The sequence below is a fragment of the Lampetra fluviatilis genome, chromosome 36 (assembly GCF_964198595.1).
Source record: "Lampetra fluviatilis chromosome 36, kcLamFluv1.1, whole genome shotgun sequence".
Classification (NCBI taxonomy): Eukaryota; Metazoa; Chordata; class Hyperoartia; order Petromyzontiformes; family Petromyzontidae; genus Lampetra; species Lampetra fluviatilis.
In genome coordinates, this window is record NC_136310.1 from 3,555,528 (window position 1) to 3,579,939 (window position 24,412).

Below are 24,412 nucleotides of genomic sequence, written 5' to 3' on the forward strand. Positions count from 1 at the left end.
CAAGGGATCGTTAATGACTGCAATTATAACCTGACGGAATCCTTTTAAGTCGAAGGATTCACAAGCATATAATGGAAGACATTTCAATTCACAGTTAAGGCACCAGGGTTGTGTTTATCTCAATTTATGGTCCTGAATCAATTGCAAAAGCTCCCATTATTATAGCTCAGAGCCAGTCTTTCCATAGACCAACTACGGTGGCAACATGTTAACTACTTTGCCTGGGTATAAAGGAGATCACGGGTTCGATCCTAACCCTGACGCCTGTATATTTGGAGTTTGCGTGCTCTCCCCGTGGTCGTGTGGATTTTTATCTAGGTCCTCCGGTTTTTCCCTCCACATTTAGAATTAACATGCATTTAGAGCATGTGGCTGCTATACATTTCCACGTGATAAGCCGCTTCGTTGAGCAATCATTTGTGGCCAGGTCGCTTCTCAAAAAGAGCTATGTAGCTCAGTGGGCTTTACCTGGTAAAATAAATAAATAAAGTTAACTTTTACAAAGCAGTCCTGCACTGAAATAATTTTAATTTGCTTGATTACTGCGGGAGAAAACTATTCCGCCCAGAGGAAACTCCTGAGCAAGAGGGGGCCGATGCTTAAACATGCGCACAGAGATCAAACGCTCTGTCCTGCCTTCTCCAAGGCTCCGCCCGTGCTCGATTAATATGTCTCAAACACTGCCAATGCCTCCTTCACGCGGTGCGCCTGTGGGCAGTTGGCGACCGCTTCTGTTGGCAGCGTTTTCATCCTCCCTCTCTACCCGTCGTCTTATCGCGGAAACTATTCCTAATTACAAAAAGTGCGCGCGGTGTCTCAGATTTGTGCTAGTTCTCCCATCTAGCCGCGCCAAAGATACCCTATCGATTCGTCTACAAATTTATAGCAGGGCCCAAGGCGCGCGCGGGCGCACACACATTGTGTGCGATACTGGGACAAGCCACTGTGTTTGTCGAGTTGTCAGGATGGTGTCTGAGGTCTGGAATGATTGCTTTAACGTGCGGGGTTGACCCCCCCCCTCTCAGACACCCCAATGTCAACACTCCCAACACCCTCCTCCCTCTCACCCCAAGCATCCACTAATAAAGCGATGGCAGGGAGAGAAAAAAAATTACCGAATTATTGTCGCCTCCTTTGGACGACCTTGCTTAGAGCACTATGCGATTCAAATTGCTTTTATACGGCATTGTCAACCTGCCAAGGTTATGGCAAGGCAATGACAATATGGCAATGCACAAACACATGTGTATGAATATTATACAAAGCATATGCTGTACAGATATTCAATAGTAATAATTTAACACTTAACAAAATCCAACACGTGCTTCAGATAAGAGATCGGTGTTTGAATGCAAAGAGGTAGATGCAGATGCACACGGCATTCAGCAGTGGTTCAGTGGCTAGGGCACTGAACTTCAAACTCGATCTTGGCTATGGCTAAGATCAGTGGTGTGCGACAACTGAACTGGTCCTGGACTTTCCTCCCTTCATTAGACCACACGAGCCAGCACGGTGAAGTGTTGTCCTACAATCCTTCATATCTAACAACGCCTGGTAGATGGGCCTTCATTCAAGTGTATTGACAAAGCGCTGTAAAGTAATATTTGATATGTTATAGATTCAGAAAGGTTATTTCGGTAATTTATATTGGAGATTATGAGCCATCACCTCATTATTGATTCGCTTTAGAATGTTGCGAGCAAGTGCATAGAATGTTGCGAGCAAGTGCATTGAGAAAATTTTCTCACAGATTTGCTCTTTTAGTAATTACCCAAATTTCCCATGGATGGTTCTTCATAAGTGCTCAGCTTCCTTGTAAACAAGCACACGGCACGCAAGCCTAAATGGAGCCTACTGAGCATGGAGATAACCTAAAATAAATACCAACAAATTATACTATCCTCTTGAAGTCTTTGGGGTTTCCTTTGCCAAGGCCAGAAATCTTAAAAACCCATCATTGGAACGCCCGTGGCATTTTTTGTCCAGGAATGCAGCGTGGCGTGATGCAATTAGGATAAGTACAATCGATGTGTGGATGAATCACGAGAGGCAGATCTGGGAGAGGGGGAAGGAGAGAGCACGGGGACTGGGTGGAGGGTTCAGCGGAAGGAAAGGAGAGAGACGGGAGACTCGTGGGGGGGGGGGGGATGGGATAGATCAATGTGCCAAGGGGTCATCTTAAAACACATGGTGTAATTTCCTGAATCCCCAATGCTTTTCCAATACCTGCGCTGATGGAGGATTGTGCTCCTAATGTTATCTGTATGGTGTGCACATTTCTGGGTAAAGAAAGCCAGTTAATTCCGCTGCACATGCAATTGTGTGGAACTGATTTCAACGGAGTGTTAAGATTCTAGCTCCAACGCTGAACATGTCAATTTCATATGACAACATATGCACATTGCCATGAACATTCTGGGAAGGCAGCAGTGCTAGTCCCATTCAAATTATTGGTTGGTCACAACCATGAAAATGTGAAACTGCTACCACTGTTTAGAGCTTTCATGACTGCATGGATTCATATTCTTGGTTCTTTCGGTAAAGTAACGTAGAAGGGAAATATTATTATTTCCCTTCCATGTGACTTTACTGAAAGAACCAAGAATATGCTACCACTGTCTCAAGGCTGTCGGTGGAAACGAGTACCACCCAACACTGATTTCAGTATAAACACACTATTACAATGTTTTATATAGGTATAGAATTCTCTTAAATGTAATTTATGTTGCCTTGTATAGTATTATGCATCTGTCAAAATGTCACATGGTTTCCGTGTTCAAAACAAGCACTGGGGCAGCACTCCACTCGTGTGCCATTTTGGCCCTGAGCCAATGGTAGAAATGTTTCGTTCCCATGGCAGGAGCCAGCCAGCTGGGAAAATATGATTAACTTCCAACAAAGTGGTGTCTATTTTATCAACCCCTGAGGATGATGGGCACGAGCCGTTTGCCGACAAGCATTTGAACCCATGACCCTAAGACTGCCGAATGCATCACCCGGTCAGATTCAGCATGCACCAAAGCGCCGTTACAATTGTCAGAGACGCGTGAAAATAAGGATCATTGCCAATGTGCTGGAGTGCTTTAATCAATCATAGAAAAAAACCTGAACCCATGAGAGTCTCATAAGGCTCTTAAGGACCCAGAGTGACATGTTAGGCAAGGTGCAGCAACATTTTGTTTGTGTATGGTGGACATATATACACATTTGATAGAAATTGAAACAGATCAGAGGGAGATGGGAGCACTATAAGCAGATTCTGTTGGCGGCCCCAAAGCAATTTAAAACCATCCCCGCGAAAGTGCCCTAGAGGCTAGAACTAAGGTCGCATGAGAGCTACAGGACTTGGACACCTTGACAAGGGTAAGGATTTAGTGGTATGCATAGGGCAAGATCCATGCCTCGCAGAGTCATGGCCCTTTGTAAAAGTATTTTCTGACCATTGTTAATGGAAAAGGTCAATCGCTGAATGCCGAGAACAGATGCTACATAAGTGGGTTGATTTAATGGATTAAAATTATGCTCATTCAAGAATCGTTATATCTCTAGGGGTGTTCAGATGTACGTGTTCATTTTCAAAATGTAAATAAGAGGAATGTTACATATTTGCATCTATTCGATAGGTGTTTCCACACACACGTTAGACATGTATTGTAATAATAAGGGTATACTGTATTACGAGCTAGATATAGCATTCAAAAGGATCAAACTGACAATGTTTTAATTCATGTGAAGAGAAAATTCTTTGAATTTATTTCAACCCACAGTGGTGTTCATTTTTATCAACAACGACAGGTTGATGAGGTACCTCCCAACCTGGATTTGAAATTCCAACATGCAATTGCGAGTTGCTTGCTCTGATCAGATCATCACCCAGTCAGATCTACAAGAGCAATGTATGCCCTAAATGTCCATATATATATAAATTCCTGAGAGGCTATGGTTATCGTTACCCAACTCACATATTGGAAGGTTATGAGTTCCAGCCTTGGTTGACGGCCGATTAAACCTATCATCACTCCGGGTCAATAAAACAAGTATCAATTCATGGACAGACGACAGAGATAACCGGTCAAGGAATGAACCTCCACCATTCGGCGTTTGCCATTTCCACCAATGGCGCAGGGACTCTAACGGAGAAAAGGGCCCAAACCCATTGCACATTCGAACTGCGAGGGGACGACTTTGCTCGTGGCCCTGACCCAAACACATTCCCTCTCGGGGCGACGCAACGCAGCCGATAACGCAGGCGGTCGCCCGAGGCAACCGGGCACGCGCGCGGTAACCGGCGGCTGAACGGCGGCGGCGCCGCTAATAACGGGCGGATGATTGTGACGCGCGACGGGGGTTGGGGTGGGGGGGGGCGGCATGCGAGATGCAATTCCGCGACACTCACTGGTGCAGGGCATGTCCGGGGGGTCGGAGGGGGCGCGGAAGTGACCGTTGCGACACACGCAGCTCGTTCCGCCAACGGACGACATGCGGCTGCCGGGCGGACACTGCTGGCACTCGTGCTCTCCCTGCTGCGGCTTGAACGTCCCGAGGGGGCACGCTGCACACCGACAGAAAGGCAACGCGACAACGCACGTGTGTAATGGGCGCGCGTGTACACCGCGCATGCATGCACGCACGCACACACGTGTTGATAGGGCCCTAAATGAGATTGGCCTACGAATTGTCACGATTCACCGTCTTGTTTGTGTCGCTTCCGTTTGTCAACCCTTTTTAACCGAGACTGAAAACGGCAATGAATCAGCTCCGTCTGTACATGCGACATGGGGGTCACGAAAAGCCTCGCACAGATGACCCATCTGGATGGCCTACTCTGACATGCTGGCTCTAAGAGAAAAAGTGAGAACAGATGAAAGTATCTTTCACTTTAACCCATCACACATGGCCATTCTGATTGACTAACCGTCATGTACCCATTTATATCGCTGGATGGACAGATGAGAGGGGGATTAAAGAGTCTTGTCCATTGATTGAACCAGTGAACTTGGTGTTGCAAGTCTGGTGTGCTAAATACTACACCATGGCAGCATCTGGATGTTTCTATCTAAATCTAATTTTCATCATCATCATCATCGGTGTTAATTATCATGTATGCTGTACCTCCAATGCAGTGTCTCATAGTGCCAGAACACAGGGGCATTTTAGATCATCTCAGTTTAGGAAGTAATTTCATACCAAATGCAACGTTCAAAATTAGCACAGGTTAGACAACACACACCATGAGCACACCAAACAACGCAAAGGTAACATGTGGTTGAAACTACTCTCTTCATTGACAGTTTAATTGGAGTTCTTTTCATCACTATCTTAAAGTAACGTATTTAATTTAGTCTCAAATATAGACAGAGTGACCAATGTAAATCCTAATGATTTTCTGGAAATACTAAAATGCTGCAATTGTGCACAAGTATTTATATATATTCGAATTTGTTCTCGAAAAAATATATAGCTTTTGAGATTTAGTAGTTGTACTCATAGGACAAGGTCAGGCAAACACTTAACATTATACACAGAGTTACATATCACGAAGTCAACGTGTGTACATAAACAACAACAACAAGTGGAAGTCTTGTGCTAGCAGATGAAATGACATTCTATTTGTAGAGTCAGTCCCCCAATCGGTTAGTACAGAATGATGATATGTATTCAATACTGGAGAGAAGGTGGGCTGAGTCGATCCCAGTCTGGAATTTAACATTTTATTCACAATCTTTTGGCTGTGAGTTAAGCACTTTACCCAAAGTACCACCAAACCCGATGAAGCGTTATTTGTGAGCACCTATTATGGCCAGTAAGTGAAACATGGATTCAAATGGTCAGCATCCTATTCGGCTTTGGATTACCATCCCGTGTCACCACTCAGATTGCCATGGTATCATTTTCCCTGATATGAAATTACGTCAAATTTCACAACGTGACAATTTATACTCTTTGGGTCTTTCGGTAAAGTTACGTAGATGTAAATTTAGTTTTCATAACTTTGTAATTGAATTTCACGTGTTTTGTATTGTTCTTGAAATTTCTCTACCTTAATCAGTGAATTTTCTAATTTTATAGGTATCTTGTCAGTAAATAATGTTTTAAAGAAGAACAAAATGAGCTAGGATAATTTCATACAATGTACAATAAGATGATCATGGTTATCTGAAATTGTACGGTGTGTCATAGCATCACCACATCACGGTAACGCCAGAACCCACCCTTCAAACGCAAGTCATTTTAGGCTCACCTAACCTAAAGGTAGCCCAGTTCCCGCTGAGAATCAAAGCCAGGAGTGGTGTATCCTCACAATAACACACTCGCTCCTCTCACACACGTTCACGCATGCACACTCACTCGCACACACATACACATGCAGCAGTGGCAGGAGCCTCTATTGCCTGGTAATGTATTGTGAGGACAATGATACATTTTGTTATTTCTATGCCAAAGGCTAAGGTCTCTAAGAGGGTAAGCGTGCATTGTACAAGGATAATCATTCAACTTCCTGAGTTGTTCCTCTATTAATAGTTTTACTCAATCTCTTGGAACAAATAAGTTGTCTGTGTGTCAACTCTAAATCTCTGAACTTACTGCAGCAGACACACGATTATATTTGTATCATCGAAAATTATTTGGAAAGTTGTTGCACGAATTAACCGATCGTTGGTAAAGTTGCTAGGAAATGAATAATTTCATAATGGGGGGGTGGGGGGGGGGCGGGGGTGGAAAGGGTTGACAAATCCAGTACGGAAAATACGCGAGCACAATTTCTTCAGAAATAAATGGTAAGCGGGTTAGCAATTGGATTTGGCGGCGAATGATTAAATATCAGGACCGCGGCTCCGGGTTCGCACGCGGCTCTTTGAGGACTGCTTTATGGGGTTATTTATTACGGACCACCATCTCGGATTCACCACGTGCATTGCGCCTCTTGAAATGTTGAGTTTTTTTTCATTGAACAAAAAAAAGTGGCTCCTCTTATTATCTTGGTTGCAGACCCCTGCTGTAGAGCAACCTTTTTTCATGGATTCTGAAGACAAGTGTTAACTGCAGTATGATACGATGAAACCAAAAAGTGGAATTTGACATTTTTCCATTTATTAAAGGTGATGGACTCTTTAACAATCATAAAAAAACTGGGGTTTGAATTTTAAAACAAGACCGAGCATGACTTTATCGCGCTAAATTGGACACTGAATGGTCAATTTCACAAGAGGATATTTGGCACAGATTCTACGCCAAACATATTACGGAGCTATGCCCTTTCATTTACAGTGGCACATGTCAAACGCCATTAATGAACTGCAATCCAAAAGACATGTCATTGGATAATAATGTGCACTCACCTATACAGTTACAATCATTAATGAGATAATAACTATTTATAACACGTTGGTAGAATGATTGTCTGGGGCAAATGACAATTAGCATTGAGTAGCTTTGCCTCGGTGGCGATTTGTCCAGTATCAAAGCCGCGATAATTTGTGGTCAGACATTTATGTAAATAAATTACCAAGTATCTCGTAACGTTACTTCGCAGACTGAAACACTGCCGAGGAATTCGAGATTGTAACGTTTCATGAACTTATTGTGCAACCAAGCGAAACGGGGGGTGGGGGGGGGGGTAAATTTGAGTACATATTTCTTGCAATTTTAATTATCAAGTCACGTAAGTTTTTAACCAAACTTAATGTGAAAAAAAAATACACCCGTGGATTGTTTCCTCTTCTACGATAATTTACCAAAAAAAAAAAATCTACTTTGGGGGGAATTAGTGGGATTTAAGAAACTCGCTCCATTATTTCAATTGCCATGCCAGGAAACCGAAACCGACTCTTGACCTCTGCATTGCAACTCCCGTGTGCTAACCACGACACAACGGTAGCATCCCGACAGTGTTCACATATATATACGTGTACGGTTATGGAGGCGGCGTTAATAATTTTCAGAGTTGTTTTTTTTTGCTCGTCTATTCCACCACATCCTGCCCACATCCTTTCGCTTGTTTCTCAGCAGTCAACGCGGCTCAGACTTGCGTTTGTTCGACTGTGCTCATCCTTTCCATTCTCCCCACCACCCCCCCCCCGAGTTATCCCAAACATTAATCCTGGCAGGATCATGCGTGTGGTTTTCAGCTTTGCGCTATTTTACAGTCATTGACCAAGCTTCTTCGGATCCTTGTGTCATAGCAGACGGTATGCGGTGGCGAGAAGACCCAGCTTGCGAGACACAATGGTTTTTTGTTCGCGGCAATGCCATCCGGGTTATCGCGGACACACTCGCCTGTGCTCCCCGTCCCCATCATTATTTCGAAATTGGAACTATGATCAATCTGCAGCTTTTGTCCCGAGACACACACACACACATTCCACTGTGTCTCCGAAATGGAATGTGCAGTGTCTAACGTGGCGACGGCTCAATGAAATACGTGAACTCAAGTGTCAATTTATCGTCAACTGTACATGTCACACACACACACACGTGCGCGCTCGCAGCGAAAGCCGTCGCCAAAAAAAATAAGCAACTGTGCTTATTAAGAAGTATGGCAAGAGATAAGAGTCAAGCCAAAAACTAATTAATGCAAGTGTAACAAGAATACTGTGTACCAATGCCTTATCTAATGCAGCTGCTACCCATAAGCGTACATTTCATTCAAAACAGCTGAATGTCTTAAAATAGTTGTGTTTTGACTTTAACGCTGTGTGCTGTGTATTCAAAAGAATAATAATCGCCTATTCTATAGATTCGTTTTCTAAGATTGCATGAACATTCATGTAAGCGTATTTTCTTCCGTTTGCAGCTTTTCTCCGTCGAACATTGCATTCCTTTTCTTAGCAAAATCACGAAATCTCCCTTTAATTGAAGATGTAATGAGTTTCGTGTCGCTGTATGTATATATTTGTAATCGCACGTAAATAGTAAGCGGGCATGGGCAATGGCCAGGAACAACGATTGAGTGGCAGTCAAGATAACGGAATGTATCGGAGAGGACCGTCCTTTGGGGCTGGCAGTTTGGGAGCCATGAAATCAGTGAGTGCGCAGGTGCCAGATAGATCATCAACATGGCAGGATTGTGAGAGATGGCGAGGACACCTTTAATCCGGCAGTGGATTGACCTACACTATGCGCATGGACTGTCCGCACAAACGTTACTGGTGTAATCTAGTGACAGGTGTTGGTTTTCTCTCGGGGGAACGTTTTTTTTGTGTTGTATTCATCAGTCATAGATAGTCACTCAGAAATTGGCCAGAGATCCAAATATACGAAAGCTCGCTAATAGGTCTTGCCACTCGGCGAGACTTTGCTGGATAAATAAAAACGTATATACATATTATTACGCACATTGTGGAGTTGCTCCAAAAAACTCACGTGGCAAAGTTTAATTCATTCTCATTCATTTCTTTTAACCGTTGCTCACACATGTTGCTAGTTATAGGCACTCGCTATAGAGCAGACGTCCAACCGGGCAAACGTTTTGCCAACGTTTATTCACATGGAACCCTTTTTTTCTGCTCCTCCCATACAATTATGTAATTAAGATGGTTTAGTTACGGCAACAATTCATAGGATTTGCAAATTCCATCTGAAGGCGTTTCCTTGAGCCATCTTGGCTTCATAGTAAAAGCATAAAAAAAAAATCGACGTTAAACAGAACCGTGCTGTTACAAGTCTGGAAAATGCCACGTATGAAAAGGGCTACCTTTGTACCCGATAAACACGACCGCCTTCAAGTGGATTTAACATAGGAACTTCGTGATTAACGTTGGCTAGGCCAAGGGCAGCAACAATTAGTGAATGGGTGTTTACATGGCTTGGCTTCCAAGAAGAATTGCAGGAATATTGAAGACGGGGTCATGCAAATGACCCCTTGGTTTTGTTATAGCACCAACCTGCTGTACAAGGACATCTAGAAACTACAGCTTTCCAACCGATGTTAATATTAACATGTGATCGTCACCTGTGCTCCACGTTGTAAATCTGGTCACTGTGATATTTACCGCATTGATCGTGGTACGCCGCAGTTATTACAGCCAGATTTGTCGAGGTATGCTTAGAATCAATCCTGTCACTTGGATTCAGAGTGGGTGGATGAAAGATATCTACAAATGTGTGCAAAGTATACATTTCAATATATATACAGCAAGTAAAAATAAGCAGTACAACAGGTAGGTTTGGAATATGTTCACGTGGCATTTGTTTGCACATCTTTCACACGTGGTACCTGGATTCCACTCCTGGACATGCATGTCTCTGAGCTATAGTTATGTTTTTTTGCATGACAAAGTCAATTAGCCACCTTTTGCTGGTTTATCCAGGATATTTCTGTTGCGCGTTCGTCGCTTTAAGATGTTCTCTGTTCATATTTTGTTTGTTGCGGCTGCACCCGACTCAAGAGCCGCATGGCTCACAGGGCTATACCTAATAAATGAAACTTGAAAACTTGAATTAGCGACGTATGCTGCTTTAATTGAAGTTTTTTTTTTCATCATATAAATGTGCAAAGTTTGCTTATTTTATGGATTGCGCTCAATCGTCAATGCCGCAATTCACCTTTCTTCCGAACAAGGCTGCCATGGAATTAGCACGGTTGGCTACGTACGGTACAAAAAAAATTCAACACACAAGTACGTGCGGGGAAGCTTTTCAATCGCTACATAAAGTCTGCCAATGACGTCACCGATCAAACCTGTTTTTGTCCCACATTGTTGGCTTCTAATAAAAGCTGTTTCCTGGTGCACTACAACAAAATGTTGAGCTCCCGATCGCAAAAAGAATAAGGGTGGGGGGGGAAACAGCCGCCACGTGTTTCTTTATTCGTAAGAGGAGGAGATTAAAGGCAATCTGGCCTGGACACTTTTTTTATTTAAGTCCACAAAAAAACCCCAGCGCAGCGGCTTGCAAGCAGATCTTGGTCCTTTCTGAAATGCTGATGCCACCAAAAGCTCGGGGCTTCAGGAACTTCAGCAACATATGCATGGTCCTTTGCAGATGCCAGAAGAAAGGGCAACTTCTAAGAGCCTAATTTCTTATGCACCTCATTTGTACACTTTTAAGGCAACTCTTAAGGCTGACAGCTCATTTTCTGCTTGTGAAAGAAGTTCAATGGGAATGCTGGCTATACAGGCCCTCTCTGAAAAGAACCTATTTTCAGCTTGCCACTTAATCACCCCCTTAAACACTGAACACGAGCAATACATTTCCAATGCTAATTACCGAGAAGGTACACACAATGCTCAGAGCTGTGATGGCTTACAGAAAAAAAGAAATAAAGTCATACACACACAAACACACGCAAAAAAAACCCACCACAGCCACACTCACAAATGTAAGTGTGCGTGCACGCAAACACACACACGTGCACGCTCGCGTAAAAAAAACCAAGAGATGCAAATATATCGCGTTTAGCCTGGACCGACTGCGGTGGCAAGTGGCATGAGTGAACTATTAAGGTTAGTATGCTACCCATGTCGCAAACAACTGGCCTCCATTGTCTACTCTGGAACCATTTCCACGAGCCAATCATGAGCGTTGTAAATGGGAACGACGACAGGAGGTCACGTGTGGTAGGGCAAAGTGTGGGTGCTCCCACCTCCTCTTCCGAGACATCTGGCCAGGGTGGAAGAGTAGGCCAAGTACCCTCTAGAGGGAGTACTTTTTAGCTCAGTCGAGTGGAGGCTCTGCCACCGGGAGCGGAACGGGCAAGCAACAGCAGGGCTGCATCTTTACCTCCTGGCAAACGGGCAGATCTATGCCAAGGCAACAGATGCCAATTATCTGCCGACAAACGATGATGCAGTCAAATCTGAACGGCGATAACTGCCGTGCCACCACTCCTCGCCATGCACACGTGCACATCTAAGTGGTCCTAAAGACGGTATATGCACGGTAGTGTCTTGGTGTTCATTTGCAAATTTCGATGAACAAAAAGGCAGCTCAGTTTTACATGTATCTAGCCGAATTGTTGGTGAGAACTTTAACACGAGCTCGAGAGCGACGTTTCCTTCATCGCTGTGCAATTAGTTGCAAAGCAATGCCATTCTCCTAATAAATATTGTAAATACATTTTAAATGTTTTTTCTGACACCAACACCAAAATTGAAACTTAAAAACTGCATTCATGTACTGGGATAAATTCAGTCCCCCCCCAAAAAAAATTTGAGAGCCAAATAAGTATAATTTCATATTCATTTTTGTGGAAGATTACATCCAAACAACAGAAGAAGCAGGTCCTATTGTGTGAAACGTCTTCCCAACTCTATTGAGCATGGGGGTGATGCTCATCTTCAATGGCAGTCCAAAGCTAGTTGCCGGAATTATCCATTGAACGGCCACTGTTAAGGTCCCACAGAGCAGTAGACATTGTACAGACCAGGGAGGAATTTAATTGGCCAAGTAAACTCCTGACCAGGATTGAACTCACAACCTCCCAATTTTGACTTTAAGCGTTCGGTCAACGGTGACATGGAAACACATTGCATTAAAACTTCCAATTTGCAAATGTACCATTATGGGGCATACTTCACATTTCCGCAATGATCAAAATGTTTTCAAGGAACTGAACCTTTCGCTTGGTGCCCTTTGACTATTCCATATATACGTTTTACACTTTACCACAGCGAGATCCTTGTCTCGGCAAAATGTGAATTAAATACACAAAACACCTGCAAAGGCAAAATACATGCGGGTGTACGGAGCAATTATTCAACTCAAGCTGGGCTAATGGATCTGGGCAATTGAGGCTGCTTACCAGCCCTGCTTGGACTGGGTGATTGATTAAATGCAAAGGTGGGAAAGACCTGCAAAGAAACTCGACGCAAATCCACGTGGAATTGGATAATAGTGATCATTAGCTTCTGAAGCTAACATGCAGATGCAGCTCTGAGTGTGGAATACAAGTTCGAATTAAACGCATTAAACATGTTATAATCAAGTATAATTAAAGGGACTCACATGGCAAAGTGTTTGGCCAAAGGCAATACCTTTTAATGCCGGTTGGGAAATAAGCAATGTTATTACGTTGAGGCAGAGACAGCTTGGAATGCCTACCCTGGTATTACTGCACCGCGCCTGGCACCGTTGGGATGCCCAAGTTCAATTCCGTGGAGTTAATTTGAGGTCACTTCACTCGACTGATTGACCAATGTTGTGTGTGCGCCGTCTGTGGGAGCCTCTTAATTACGGTGCTCATGTGCCGCTGGGTTATGATTATACAATGCGTCTCTTCTGCACCAGACGGCAAATGTGAATAAATTACTCAAGCACAGAGACGAGCCCCCAACCCCCCCTGCCCCGACTCGCATTTTATCATTGGACTGAGGATAGAGAGCATGTCTGTGTGTGCGCGTGTGCGTACGCGGGCGCGTGCGTATGTGTCTCAGCTAAGGACTTGTTCCTACGATCTACAACGCAAACTGGGGAATCTTTGTCCAAACGTAATTTTTTTTTTAATTCCATATGGACATTTAGGCGACTGCACAAGACTAGCACTCTGTCCAATGTATTCCTGCTTAAAACAGTGGATTATATTTGCTATGATCCGAGTACTATTTCGAATCCCACGTGCGCTTGGCTAGTCCGATATGAATGGACACGCACACCAAGGCGTGTTGTGGCAAGGACACACGATGTCGTGTATGCTGCAAGATCGGATGGCGTGGCCGGAACCATGCCCGTCATTCTTTGTTTCCCAACCATTGCTTTAACGGATGCTAATTTCGGTCGAGTAAATCTAAGGGATGCTCACAGATTGGCATAGTCACGAATAGGGTCCATGTTTCCAAGAATGCACAGCAGTAGATAAACCACCAAACCACCACTCTTCCAGGCCAAGTATGCTGACCAGACATATGTATGTACACAAAAGACAAAGATCCCCTCTGCGTGGCCCAGCCAGGACACATAGTTGGGGAAGCTGGTGTTAGCGAGCACCTATTGCGACCGGCACGGCGCACGTGGCGTGGCCAGCTCCCAAACAACAACAACCACCATTTGCCACTAAGTGGCGGTGACGTCGCCACGGCGTCTGTGCCAGGCTATGTGCACTTTAAGGCCGTGTGAAGTGTCGAACGCCTGCTGGCAGGAGGTCACTGGACAGACCCATGTGCAATGGGTTGACCGACTGAGATGACCAGCTCCACAGACACACACAACACACACACACGCTTGCAAGTATCCACACACATGCACACCAACGAGCATTGGCACTCACACACGCTGCAATACGTCCATGCTTATTCCCTTCAAGCATTCTCGTATAAATCCTTAGATTTAACCAAGTGACCATGACACAAGCCAAACCCCATAAAAAAGTGGAGGGCCGTTGTGGTCATTATTTAAACAGCAAAGGCGGACTGTTCAGTGACAGCTTCTGATCTTTCGCCATTAAATATTGAAGATCATAAATGTGTAGTGACTGACTCAGAGACACTAAGAGTAGGAGGCACTCTGCTTATTAACAGCCTCAACAATTCACACTTTAGCAACTACAGCTCGCAGTCAGGACAGCTGGCAGACTGCCTGACTGACGACGCCGAGCTGGTGAAGATGGCGATGGTGACGAAGATTCCAGCAGCACGATGGGATCCCACTCCACACGACAGCCCCGAGCTCTCGCTCAGGGCCCCCCTTTAATGCTCCCAGCGTGGCCTGGCTCCGTCCCGGCCGCGCCCCCTCTCTAGAACCTACCAGGGGGTTCCCGGGCTTCCCGCACGTGCCCCTTCTGTAACCTTCACCCGACATCCCTCTCTCTAGTCTATCACGTGACCTGCTGTCAGTCAGGGTTGCTGCAACTGCAGATCCCCTTCCCTGCCAGCAACAAGCGCTATGCTGCTAAGTGGCCGATTCTATGTCACTACAAATGTCCGTATATGGTCACTAATAAAAATGCAATGCACATGAAATTTATGGATGTTTCCACAAATATGCACACGCGCTCTAAATGCACGCGTGCATGCATGCATGTACAGCTGGACTTCTTTCGCACCGTACATAGCCGACTGCGCGAATAGAGATCAACGCACATTTCCCATTTCCTTGCTCGCCTCCTCGATACCACCTCGTCAATTCCGACTTGTCCAGCACACCTTGCGCCGCGCTTTCTCAAGCGCGGTGTCACTTTAGCCCACGGCGGCAGCGCGATCTCTTTTTCAACAAAATCTCGTACCGCGCGCAGTGCAACTCTGTGGGCAAGCAAATCCAATGGCTCCTTGGAGCAGGCAAAACATCATCGGGGCAGAGGGCCTTTGTGGGCGCAGAAGCGCAGACAGATGGCCGCACTCCTTCCCTAAGTATGCGCCAATTAGCCGCCACAGTGAGCGCCGTAAATTAGTGTACGGCCAATTGTGAGTTTGCAGAGGGAGGGAGAGCGAGAGAGAAAGCACGTGGGGCTTAGAATTGAGCGAGCCACGGGCCGCACCCTTCACGACGAATTCTGTTAAAGCCGTCCGTCACATTGTCCGCGTCCGACAATAGACCCCATATGTCCCCCTCCCCGGTGCTGAAGAGGGTTTTCCGAGGGTGGCGAAGGAGTTCTGTGGGGCGGGTTTTTTTTTTGATTGAAGAGAAGAGGGATATAGATGGGCGGGCGGGCAGGCAGGGGAACACTGAACAAGGGGCGGGTGAAGCCAAATTTGCTCGCCATCAAAGACAGGCTTGGCAGGTCAAAGACAGATGCGGTGGGGCGGAGCAAATGCCAGTTTTCGGCGGCACCTTAAATCAAAGATCCCCCCCCCGCCGCACGAGTGATTACGACTCCTCGCCGGGGATTATACGGACAGTGCAGTCGCACCAATGCACACGTGGTTTCCTTTTGGAGGGGGACAATGCTTGGGGTGGGCGGGCCCAGTGGCTCCTGCTTGGCACCCCTGCTGCCCCCTTTGCAATTTCTCCTTTCACGCCAAAGCCGCCCTCGAAATTGCTGCAATCTTGGGTCATGCCCCTTTAGGAAGCCGGGAGTGCTCGTGTTGGTTTGGATGAACAAAAATATATATTCGTGGCACAGATGCAATGCATGTCATTTATCTAAGAACTGAAGGGGGGAAAAAAAGTATTACAGGAAACAAAATCTTCCATTTTTTTTATCACATTTTAACACGTTTAAAATTTTACGTAATTTCAACCATAGACTGCATGATGCTGCAATGGTGAGGACGCTAGACCTGCAATCAAGGGGACTTCGGTTCGATTCCATCTCCCGGTGTGGCGTTTTGAAACAACGGGAACGTTTTTCTTAAATTCCCCACGTCTCTGTCCACCCAGAAGATGAAATGGGTGCACCACAGTTAGGCAATCGGCAAGCAATGTACAGTAGGGTAAATTGTGGGTACTTCTACCTCTTCCAAGATGTCTAGAGGGGCTCTCGAGAGCCCAGTCAACAGTGGGATTGGGCAGGACTGTACCTTTATCTTTTCCCACATTTATAATGCAAGCTATGCAGGTGTGTCTGTGGCTCACATGAACGTGGAGCAGAGTGCATTTCTATTGATGGGGCCAGGTTCTCCACATGAGGAATACAGAGTGGTACTCATTTTTAATACGTTGTAGGGATGTGTAGGCCGAGTCAGACACATTTTAATTAACATCCTTCTCTCTTTGAAGCTTACGTGACTGCAGGGATTCATCTTCTTGGTTCTTTCGGTAAAGTCACGTAGAAGGGAAGTAGTGGCCGAAACGTCGTGATAATTATTTTATTATGTTTTATTTTTATTATTTCATTACTTCCCTTCTACGTGACTTTACCGAAAGAACCAAGAAGATCCTTCTCTCTTTTAGCGGAGTGCTCTAACCACTGCACGACCCAGCAATTTAAATGCATAGCCAATACAGCATAATTCATTGGGTGGGGTTAAATTCTCAAATCACTTCTGCAAGCACTTCATGAGAATCTATAGCGCAATATGGCGTTCACATTTTGCAAACTTCTCTTGGACATAATTTGTTAAAGTTCCTTAATGTCTCCTCTTCATTTAATATTAAACACGCACATGGATACCCGTAAGCTGAAGCCATCGATCGTTCGAGCCCTTTCACCCATAATCACCCGTTGACACGACACAAAAATACAAAGATCCTCGGGAAAAGCCTTAAGAGACTGTAGGGGCAAGTGCTGTTAGCGAGCGCCTATAAAGCCTGGAACGGGACACGAGGGGGTGGGGGGCGAACACTATGCCTGGCCGTCTTTGTATCCCCATTGGCGATGTTTACCACACACCACACCGGGCACTCGTTTGAGACTCGTTTGACCGAGCGGTGGCCCAAGACCGGTTCAGATAATCGTCACCGGTGTTGGCCGTGAGCAGGAATCGAACTCGGGTCGCCGGGATCATAGCACAGTGCACTAACCGCAATAAAACCGCTCCCCTATGACATACACACACATGCGTGACACGCAGGCACAAATCATTAAGATTCAATACGTGGCACGTGCATGTTTAGCACAATGATCACGCGCGCATCGCTTTATTTAAAACAGAATAGACTGCTGCTCCTTGGAGCCCTCAACCATCCTCTTCTTTCCAACCAGCCGGGGCTACCTGTCAGTGCGCGACAACCGTCAACATTAGCAAAATGCTAAGCAGTTTCGCACCGGCAGTTGTCGTGGTTGAAATGGATGTTTTTTTTACACTGCGATTTTTGGCCGATCGAAAACAGGTAAACAATGCGCTTCATTTTCTCGCTCCGTACACACACGTCTCGTCTCATGGTGCGGTGCGGCGCACAAGGCGCGATGTGATGCAACTTCCTAGACACTGCCCGCCACACTCCAGGCGCAGTTCAACGTATGCGGCTCTGGATAACACAATGGGGGGCAGCAGTGCGGGATATAACTTAGAGCCAAGTTGGGCCAATTTGGCGCCTGTTATTGTCACGGGTGTCACGGGAGCTTTAACATCGACAAATGCAAGGAGGAGGCGGGAGGAGGCGGTTGTATGGGGCTGGGAGCGGCAGTATGAGGAGGGGAGCGGGGAGTAATATGGGGGGGGGGGGGGACACACGGATAGACTGTCTACATAAAAAACACACACAGACAAATGGTCATTCGTGCAAGCACACACAAGCTCGAGGGCAAATTTGATTACAAACCCACATCCGCACACAGATTCCTAAGCCTTTGCCCAAAGGCATGTTCCCTCTGCTGGTGAGCACTAATTACACCCAATATCACCTTCTTTCCCTAATGACCTGGAATACGATGATTAACTTTTGTTTTAATTTGCACGAGTGGTTTTGTTGTGTTTCAATCTGCCACACACACACACGTAAATATTGATTCGGAACATTTTCCGAGTGGCATTAATAATTGTTCTCATGAATAATACTATTTTAGTATCATACTAAATGTAACCTAACTTTAACACTGTTAATACTGACCCTCACCATAACTTCCGTTAACAATAATCCTCAACTAAACACAGACTCTAAATGCGGGATCTCATCGACTCACTCACGCAAATGGTTTATTTAACATCGTATGTAATAGCTTTCAATCTCTATTGTGGTCTTTAAAGCTTTGCCGATGACAATAACATTTTTATTTACATATTTGAAAGCAAGTGCGATCGGACACAAAGCTAGAGAGTAGTCCTGGAGGGTATGAATTGATAATAAGGGTGTAACATTTCAAAGCAATTTTCCATCTACTTGAAAGAAAAAGTTTCACGAATTTCACATAGCTATGGAGATGTCCACATATAAGTAGGGTTTTCATTTGCTTGGTTGTGGGTTTATATGGGATTTGGTTCTCATAAATAATTAATATACAGCATTATGGGATTCTTTTAGCATGAATGACGCAAAATGCAATGAAAGTATTATTATGCCATGTATATTATCATCTCAATCGCGTTATCCTGCCAAATGTATTAAGTTCTACCGATACAACTATTTCTAGATTTGAAGCTTTCGTGACTGCAAGGATTCATACTGTTAGGTTTTTTCGGTAAAGTCACGTAGGTAAAAAAAAAATTTAATTAAAAGTTAATAAAAGTAATAATGGAAATAAAATAAAATAATAAATCACGACGTTTCGGAGGCAACACAAGTCTCCGTCATCAGGTGGGACCGTCACAGCTAAATTTACTGCAAATTACTATTTTATTTTATTTCCATTATTACTTTTATTAACTTTTAATTTTATTTTTTTACCTACGCGACTTGACCGAAAAAACCTAACAGTACGATTCAACTGTCTCGGGCCATAGAAGTGTGGAATGTTCAACACGAGCTCAACTAGCCGGCCACATTCACGCTTTGCCCCAAGGAGTCTCGGTGAGATCACACAACTGTGGGGCTTTTCTGTGGCGAGGGATAAGTAACGGAAGTTCGGCCCCTTCTTAGTGCACAGCGTTGCTATTCTCCGTGCACTGGCACATTTTTGAAGGGCTGTTCGCAGTTCCCAAGGCGCTGCACTAGCAGGCGCGTTAAATCCGAAGCAGCACGTGCGACTGCATTACGCACACGCTTAAAAACAGAACAGCTTCGCAGATGCGATGGGGGGGGGTGTGGGAAAAACTCGCCTTGCCACGACCGCCAGTTGAGCACATTGGCACCTTGAGACATTGGCCAGCGTTTCTATCAGACGTGCGTGATACGGTGGCGATGTCGTGAAGAGTCGCGCAATGAAAAAAATACTATCCAGTTTCACAGAAACAAAAAGGCGGCTTAAAACGCCACAATCCCTCCCCTTTGCACGAACAGATCACTGCGCACGGCTATGTGCTGAATGAGAGCAACGGTGGCTATTGTAAAACAACATCACCGCTTCAACCCTTAACCCCCTTCCTCGTTGATAATGCCCAATGCCCGCTGGAGATAACATGTCTCCGGGTTTGTACTGCGTCACGTTGCTCGGAGTGGTGTCTGATGTTTCAACCCTTCAGGGAGTGAGCTGAAGAAGCTTCCAGCGCACGCGGAGGTACACGTCGAATGTTGTGCCAAACAACTTGTGGTGCAACGCGGAAAGACATCGGGGAGCTGTACGACACAAGTGCGAAAACCTACGCATTGGCAATGCTCCCTCGACGTTAACCATTAAAGCCTCACCAATTCCCCAGGTTTGGCCGATCCATTGAGTATTATCTCAGTAAAAAACATGCGGAAATATACGAAGGGTTAACTCACACTGCCGAGGTAGTTCGGAAATATACTTCCTCAGCTTGCAGTCTGCAGCGCTTGCTGGCTCCATCGACACGAGGTCCATCAACCCTCACCTCAACGGTTGCCTGATTACAGGTGCGTTAGCATGGCTGGCCACTTAAGCGTCTCTGGCAAGGTGCAGTACATTAACGACAGCAGAACTCCTGTTATCCGCGGTGACATGAAAACAAACGTCACGGTTTTGCAGATCCTACAGTATCCTGCGGATAAAAGGGTAATAGCGTTGCGGATAAGAGGAGTTATGTTGCATCGGGATGTAATGGTGTGTTACAAAGCATTGTTTGTAACCTATGAACACTCTAGCTGACGTGGAGAACAAAAGGCTGAATACAATAAGTTCATGAAAACAGATTACTGCACACCAGGCTTAAGCTATTAAAGCTCCAGACAGCATTGCATCCATATGTTTGGTATTCATGATATCAGTGAATTTTAAGTGGCCAGCTCTATCACTGGCCCTTTCTCTCATTCTTTACATTCAGCAGAAGTTGCGCCAAACGACCCTGCAATGATGTTACCGTATTTTCATTTTCACATAAAATATAAAATTCTCGCTTTCAGTAATGGGCAATTTGTCTTGCCGTTTTTTTTCTCTCTCTCTCTTCCCTCAACTCGTGAAGTTATTATCGCGCGATGCGTCGAGACCACACACTTTTATAACTGCTTTCCAATGTGACCCTGCGTCGTAACAGTGGCCATAAATTCAAAGGTGACATTTTAATCTTGTGGAGCGGGTGTCCTTAAAAAAAATGTTTTCGTAAATATAGCGGCACAGTGACACGCGGATATAGGAACAGACAAGTCCAAATACAAGCGGCCCCCGAGTGAGACATCAAACTATAAATAGTGTGGGTGAAGGTACAGCAGACACAACATATGTGGATACACACACACATACCATAACATATTGCAGAGGGTTTTGGCAGGTAATCCCCATTCGTTTAAGCTCGATTCCAAAACAGTTTTTTTTAAAAAGCAGACACATTTGATACAGCATTTACATTAGAGCGTACTGTACACAGAAAATAGCCACACGTTCAATGAAACGCACAGTCACGTGTACAGAGAAAGGAACACTTTGAAAAATAAATACCTGCCATTTCATTGTGTAGACTGTCAGGACACCGGATATCAAGTAACATCGAAGTACATCCATGTTAGAACGAGCAACAATAGCAAGGCTCTCATTCTTTGCAGAAATTTAGAAGCCAGTGAAAACATTCCACATTGCCAGGGTGGGTGCCAGTCTTTTGAGAACACCATCGCAGCCGACGTCCCACAATGCGGTTATTTGTTTTACTGACCCAAGATGATCGGTGAACTGAATCTGCCCCTGCCTGGGATGTAAACTCGCAACCTTTCCTTTTGTCTAGGTAGCCAGGTGGGGCTCAGAGTTCACAGCGTTGGAGTTGGTTCCAACCGAGTTCAAATCGGGGCAGCCATGCAGGATTAAAACCAGTTGTTCAAGCGAGTGGATGTCTCAGCCCGGTCACTGCATCGAGCGCTTTTAGATGCCCTTCTGCGGCCGTCTGGAATGCTCTTTCTTCCGTTATTAGGAAGCCACTGGAGCTACGCTCTTTTACATCTAGATGGAAATTCATATCTTTAGAACTGCTTATTATGTTTAGTTTGTTGTCTTTCTCCCGCACGTCCGACTTGCACAGTTGGCTGCGTACGGCGTGCATGAAGTTCAACATACATAGACTGCATGGACCACAATTACATTAACTCGTTTATTTTTTACCTCATATGGCATATTCTAGCTCTAACATGTTTTATTTTTACTATATCAGTTTGAATAACCATACAGCAAACAATGATCTGTCCCAGGACAAGTAACAACGCATGCCCTGTATTTTGTCAACAAATAAGATCGCTTGCAGGGAATCCAGAAGTGTCGTGAATCTCCTTCTGCGAGCCGTTCCAACACAAGAGGGGATGATGCACCGCAAATTCAAAATTGAGGACACTGCGAGAAAAATACTGCACCTTTCCCATTGTGACTCGATTTAAAATCCAACATAAAAAACTGTCAATGTTACCCGTTTGGCTCAATGAATCTAGACAAAAAAAAACAAGAATGTCTACTCTTCACGGGGTTTTGTGGGCTACAGCACAAACACTACTATATCACAACTTAGATTTTTTTTTACGCGACCGATGCATTTTAGAACTACACCGCTTGTTGTTTGTCAAGTGGTGTGACACCAGAAGAGGCTTCAAGCTTCCCCGAAAAAAAAACACTATCAGAGTTAGTAGCCCTTATAGACAGCACCATCCTTTACTGTTTTTACCACGTGGAACAAAGACAAAGACAAAGCATTAGCCTCACCAGACTTTTGGGCAAGTGCTGTTAAGCGAGCAGCACCTACAAAGGCCGGCACGGCACACGAGGTAAGGGGGTGGGTTGCAAACACCGCGCCCAGCCGCCTTTGAAACACACACACACACACACCACGTGTGCGGCTCACGGCAAACTCACCATTGCAGGTGGAGCGCCCGCCGCTGGGCTCGTAGCCCGGCTTGCACGTGCACCCGCCGATGGGCACCATCCACTCCCCGTCGCCGTTGCAGTACAGCTTGATGGGCACGTTCACCTCCTCGGCGTTGGGGATGCACGAGCCGCGCGCGATCACCAGCGACGTGCTCTCGGGCCCCGTGAGCGTCTCGGGGAAGTTGGCGAAGCTCTGCACGACGGGCGGACACTTGCGGAAGAAGACGCGCACCGAGATGAGCGACATGCAGCCGCCGAAGTCCTGGAAGGCCAGGTAGAAGCCGCTCTTGGAGAGAGGCCCGAAACTGCGCAGCTCGTTGTTGATCTTCATCATCCGGCCGCCGAGGTCCACCTGCGAGAAGCTTTCGTCCGGCGCGATGGTGTCCACCTTGATGTAGGGATTCTCCATCCAGAACGGCTTGGTCTTGGTGGCCACGTCGCCGTCGGTCTCGTAGTAGTAGAGGTTAAAGGTCTCCTTGCAGGAGCCCGGCACGTTGGGGATGCTGCTGCAGTCCCGCACGGTGAACTTCATCTCCACATAGACGCGCTGCGCGCCCTTGCGCTCGATAAATTTGGTCCGCAGCCAGTTGTTCTGGTTGGCCTCAAACACATTGCAGACCTGGTAGGTCCTTATGGTGTTCATGGTCTCGTCGAAGCCGCTCACCTCTTCCCACTGCACGCGGTCGACAAGGGTCGGGGGGGGGGGTAATGCACGCACACACAACGCACGCAATTAGAGGGGTTGCAACTGGTGCTGGGAAATAAACGAGTGTCGCAGGTATCTCGCGTCGGGCCCAATGTATGAGTTTGAATGAACTTCACGATTCCAAGTTTTATTATGTGCATTTGAGCAATCAGATCGGTTATCGTGAAAATGTCCGATTGCAGGAAGAATAACGTGAAGACACAGAAAGACGTGGATTACGGAACATACGCGGCTCCACGGCATAATTCGAACCGTGAACAAAAGGGGGCCTCTGGGCAAACTGTGATGGCCGATGGTCAATACTGGCGATGGGAGTTTAATCCAAAGGAGGGATTGCGGTTGAGAGACTGTCCACCGCAAAGACGGAGCGACGAGGTCATCTCGTGCATTGGTGGATTGTTAGAGGTGGCGGCAGGTTGGGGAGGCCTTCATCCAGCAGTGGATTTACCACAGATGATGATTATAGATATCCCTCTAGGGTTTGTAAAATTCATATTCAATTAGTGGTAAGTCAAAAAATAATGTTTGTCCTATAGACAGACTGACAATTTCATGGGAATGTGGATTTTCCACCAAAGGTCTCCAATCCACAGACAAGAACAGCACATATAGTTATTTGAGCAAGAGAAACTGCATTTTATCAATTAATACTGTTATTATTTGGTGTATTTAAGTGCACTTCATTTCAGCCGATTGCATCAGTCAGAGTTCAGACAAGCAAACAATGTATTATTGCAAAGAGCAGCACTCATTTCTGCTGAGAGTACTTGTTCGGTGACCGAAATTCCACATTCCCATGGTTGGGAACAGGCACTCCATATAAAAGCAGGTAAACACGCGGGCTGGCTGCATCGTGGCAAGCTCGAATGACATGAGGGATTGCTCAGGGATTGTTTAAAAAGCCGTAGAAACTATCTTTTCAGCAGTACTAACCAGGCGGGCGCATATGGACATTATCCATGCAAGACGGCTTTAATATTGTTCACGTCCCCCAGTGACATGCATTGTTTCAGCATTAGGTGAGAACGTGTCTCTTACGCGACCGGCCCATAATCGCACAAACA

General features: G+C 45.5%; 1 protein-coding gene across 7 annotated transcripts in view; it reads right to left on the reverse strand.

Annotated features, from left to right (window-relative positions):
* The window catches only part of LOC144945026 (ephrin type-B receptor 2-like), a 139,404-nt gene that overhangs the window by 69,777 nt on the left and 45,215 nt on the right, over window positions 1-24,412 (reverse strand). For all 7 annotated transcript variants that reach the window (XM_078873195.1, XM_078873194.1, XM_078873193.1 and 4 more), the window contains exons 3-4: window positions 22,631-23,315; window positions 4,397-4,552 (exon numbers count right to left, since the gene is read on the reverse strand). In XM_078873195.1, coding sequence (XP_078729321.1) covers window positions 4,397-4,552; window positions 22,631-23,315 — 841 coding nt within the window. The remainder of the gene's footprint in view (window positions 1-4,396; window positions 4,553-22,630; window positions 23,316-24,412) is intronic.